Source organism: Halyomorpha halys, unplaced genomic scaffold (assembly GCF_000696795.3).
Source record: "Halyomorpha halys isolate HHAL.00 unplaced genomic scaffold, Hhal_1.1 Scaffold324.1, whole genome shotgun sequence".
Classification (NCBI taxonomy): domain Eukaryota; kingdom Metazoa; phylum Arthropoda; class Insecta; order Hemiptera; family Pentatomidae; genus Halyomorpha; species Halyomorpha halys.
Genome location: NW_027112641.1, coordinates 524,068 through 528,516, shown reverse-complemented (window position 1 = coordinate 528,516; position 4,449 = coordinate 524,068). Strand labels below are relative to the sequence as shown.

General features: G+C 30.0%; 2 protein-coding genes across 3 annotated transcripts in view; one reads left to right on the top strand and one right to left on the bottom strand.

Moving 5' to 3' along the window:
- Position 1: 1 nt before the first annotated feature.
- Positions 2–4,449, bottom strand: part of LOC112210712 (uncharacterized) — a 9,216-nt gene continuing 4,768 nt past the window's right edge. The window contains exons 2-5 of the mRNA XM_067050459.1: positions 993–1,134; positions 622–740; positions 166–210; positions 2–86 (exon numbers count right to left, since the gene is read on the bottom strand). Coding sequence (XP_066906560.1) covers positions 2–86; positions 166–210; positions 622–740; positions 993–1,004 — 261 coding nt within the window. The 5' untranslated portion in view covers positions 1,005–1,134. The remainder of the gene's footprint in view (positions 87–165; positions 211–621; positions 741–992; positions 1,135–4,449) is intronic.
- The window catches only part of LOC106681300 (uncharacterized), a 12,801-nt gene continuing 10,514 nt past the window's right edge, over positions 2,163–4,449 (top strand). The window contains exon 1 of one of the 2 annotated variants that reach the window (XM_014421545.2): positions 2,163–2,284. Coding sequence is in view for 1 of the 2 variants with exons in the window: in XM_014421548.2 (XP_014277034.1) it covers positions 2,231–2,284 (54 nt within the window). In the remaining variant the exon portion in view is untranslated. The remainder of the gene's footprint in view (positions 2,285–4,449) is intronic. The other variant, XM_014421548.2, reaches the window with a different exon arrangement.

Here is a 4,449-nt window from a genome sequence, read left to right as displayed (position 1 = left end):
ATTACATGACGTCAAGGAAATACTGAGAAGCAGTATGTTCATCTATGACCTCTTCGCTTGAAGTCGGTTTAACTGTGGAAAGAAAACTAAAAAAGCACCTCAATTAGAATTATATTTATTGAAATAATCAAAAATATTTATGAACTAATTTAACAGATCACTCACTTTTTCGTTAATAATTCTGCTTCATAAGGATCATCCGTAAACATCCTACAAAATATATTTATTTGAGTACAAAACTTTGAAAAATATTTGATTTTATAACATACATTATTTTATGATAATTAAAAAATATAATAACAAGTATATAATAAATAAAGAGTTTGCTCAAATTACAAAAAAAATCTATAAATGAGGCATTCGGTCGTTATGTGTGATGAATGGAAAAATAACGTTAAAATGTTGTTAATTACAATATTTCGCATTCAGACAGGATCACTTCCCAATAACTTTATTTCGACATTATTCTCATATTTTTCTATAGATTTTTCAAAAAAAAAATAATGGAATCAGCCTTAAAATAACCGGTGATTCCAAAAACATTAATTCGTAAAAAAAAAATATTACTAATGTTACGAACGAACGCCTTAAATAAATATTATAAGAAACTTGATGACTTACTGAAACATGGCACGTGCTTTTTTGACGTGGTCAGCTGGAACTTCACTCTGCTTAATTCTGACAAACCTGCCTGATGGGAATCCACAGGCTATAGTTAGAGCACAGACCAAAAATAAAGTCTGCAACATAACAAAAACAGATGTAGTTTATTGCTAATTAAATTTATATTAAGTTCATTTATAGAAATATTGTATGGACAATGCTTCAAAAACTGTAGTTAGGAAAATCGGTTCAAATTATTGTATTAACGCAATTAGGGCCAGTTTTACACTTAGTATAAATAAAAAAAAAATAAAACATTCTTAATCTACTATCTGATTTTGCTAACATAACTCAAAATCTGACTAAGGTAAGAAATTTGTTCTACTTACAGATCGGACCATCTTCGGCTGTTGAAATAGCAAAGTACGTCTCTGACAACCTCAAGAAATGCACTGTCTGCCTCGGCCCTTTTTGGTGGTACCTTATGTACTCGTACCTCTATCCCCACCATCCGAAAAAGGTTCATTTTACCTGGAAGGAGCAATAACATTATATACTTCAAATAAATTAGTTTACTAAGGTAGCACATCAATATTATGGATTTAAAATATTGTAAATGATGCTTAACCATTTTCAGGAAAAAGTTAAAATTTTCTTTATTAATATATTTCTTCTAATTCATTGGCTTTTAACTAATAAGGTTAAATCGGTCTGGTATGAATAGCATGTATAAAAGATGGTTAGCAAAATACAACAGTTATAAAAAAAATACATATTACAAAGCTTAAATGATCGATTGAGACATTTGGTCGTAAAGGATGGTGACTAACAAAATAAAAATTATTACAATGCTAAAATGTTTGTAAATTAACTAACTCTATAATTTAATATCAAAATTATTTTCTTTACAAAAAATCCTAAAGATTCTTTTAACAATTTATGATTATCAGACATTTACAAAAATAAACAGTGAGACCAAAAATCAATTCGCAAAAAATGTATGATACCATATTTTACGATCACATACCTTAATTTTAAAACGATGAGATTTTAGGATAAATTTCACAAAATTTGATTTTTACAGAAACAAATTAGAAGACGCTTAATCAGATTAAATCAAAACGCTTCAGGGTAGTTTTACTTGTGTCTTTTTTTTTTAATCATAAATGTTTCCAAAAATATGATTAGGCAATGAGTCCTGAAATAGTCCTAAAACGATTTTTCAAATCGCGTTTCGTTCCCAAAGAGCTGATCTACAACACTGAGCCCTATCAAGTACCAAGCCAAATAAATTGACATTATAATTTTTATTTAAATAATTGCTATGTACAACTTATTAATAACAGACCAATATTCACATTTAATGATATTTTTGTAATCACCCTTTACATTAATGTGTTTAATATAATTATTTTATATCTTATATTGATATTGTTTTAAATGTTAAAAAAGGACGTTTACGTTTAAATAACAAGTAAGAAAGGGCGCCATCTAGGAGAACAAGGGCTACCAGCCCTGGTAGGGATAATCCCTTGAAAGTTAAAAACCTTGGGATGCCACCAACAACCGTCCTCACTCTGTTACCAGCGCTAGGCGAAGGATGCCCATGTAACCAGGACGATGGCCCATGTGGCAATGGGGACACCCAGCTCGGAGGCCGGCCCATCAACAGGCCCAACAGGTGACATGCATCCAACTAAATCAAATTTAATGTTAACAAATGAACAGTATTATATAAATATTTTGGCTTACCCGTTTCTCTTCCAGCTACTATGTTTTATAGCTCATATATATTATTCATCTTATCAATAATTATGTTGTTTTGTTTTTTTGTATAACTAAATCCTAACTAAATTTCTTTTCTATTTAAGTCCCTTCAATAATGCTGTCTCGGAGTAAGGCAATCCCGGGATCAAGTCCCCATTGGATTGTCAGGGATCAAGTCCCCTGAGACAGTATATAATTTTTTTGTTCATTTTTAATAGCCAGTCTCAGTTAAGGCAATGCCTGGGAACAATTCCCCATTAGGCAATGCCAGGGACCAAGTTCTCTGAGACCATATAACACATTATTATTTTTATTCAAACTGTTAAGCTCTGAAAATCATACGATCACCCGGGGAAGTGGAATCAGTTCTAATTTATTACTGGCTGGCAGTTTTCAATTTTGAATCCCCACTGCCACTACATTTTGGTCAACTCGGGCCGAATAATGTTTTAAAATTTTAATTTACTTTGGTTCTCCGTTCTTCATTTTTCAGTGTTAATTTATTGTAAACACTTTAAAATTTTCAATATTATTGATTTTGGATGATTGTTTGATTATCGTGAAACTATTTAGAGCATGTCTATAAAAAGTACATCTACTTACATAATATATTTAAAGCATGTATTATTTTCACTTTAATGGGTTTTATACAGGGAGAAGGAAATTAGAGTGTAGTAATATTCAGCTATAATCTGTTTGAAATATGTTTTTATTCTTAATATGGATTTTAAATTGTTTTAGCCAAGAGTATGCATAGTATCAGAAAGGTACAGAAAATAACTATGTTTTTAACGTCTTAAATTATTTTATGAAATTTTAATTTTGCTACATAAAATTTATAGAATTACTGTTGATGTATGGTATTGTTAAAAGAATTTATTGATGATTACTTATTAAGTTAATGGGCCATTAGGTTGTTAAAATTAGTACTTTATTTTTAAAATGACTCGTTTTATTAATTTTTTGAAGTTATAATTTTTTTGTAAGAATCAACTTTACTATTATTCAGAGTATATTTTATTAAGTAGTGATTTGCTTTTTAGAAGTTACTCAATAAATTTAAATATATTTGAAGGAACTTTATGCAAGTGGTGTATGCTCATAAACAATTACTGTATCTCCAGGGTCAGAGAACAGGTTTATCATAGCAAACCATAATTCTTTGTTGGCATTAGTGAACTATAAACTGTGAATAATGCGTAAGAATCAATCATTATTTTAAAATTACTCCTCTATAACTTAGGTAGTTTAAATTACAATATTAGATTGCACTAGAGCTGAAATGTAAAACTGACCACCTTGAAATTTAATTTTTTTTCACTCAAATTATTAGCTTTATAAAACTCAGCCGACCAAGGATACTATTAAACATTACGTTCAACAGAATACATTACGCCTAAATCACTGTTAATTACCAACATATATTAATTAACTGTAATCAGTTTAAAACAAACTGTTTCAAAAACATAATTAATAAAAAACTTAAACAGTTGAAACATATTAAAGCAAGCCCTTCGATCTTCCTATACTCGAGTCTCCAACAGAACAAAATGTTTACTCCAAGACCTGGGCAATCCAGGTGCCTTATCAACACCTTAATATTGAAGGCATATATTACAGCTGTTTCTTTAGTTTCAAACCACCTCCATTCTTCCTGGAATATAATTTCATTTTATGGTAACTCCATTTACGTCATCAATTTACTTAATTACGATGACAGACTATTTATTTTCCTCATTTCGCCTTCTATTGGCATTATAATTCTTTTTATTAAACAATCAGTAATATTAATTTCTAATAGGTTTTTAATATTTCTCAATTATAAAAAACACCCTCTTGATCGGAAGTTGTTTATCTCCGTTTGCTTTCTGTTAAACCATGTTCCCGTCGTCAAATGACAACCAAATTGTTTATTTTCTTTTTGCCATTCTTCGGCGTGAAATAAATAAGTGATAAGTTTATTGAAACTTACTTTCCCATATAGTCCCATTCACTCCTAATAACTCACAGCTCCCAGGGCGTCATCATAGTGACCGGGCTCTTGATTAATATTAATTTTTCTATCACAGCTCTCAAGGC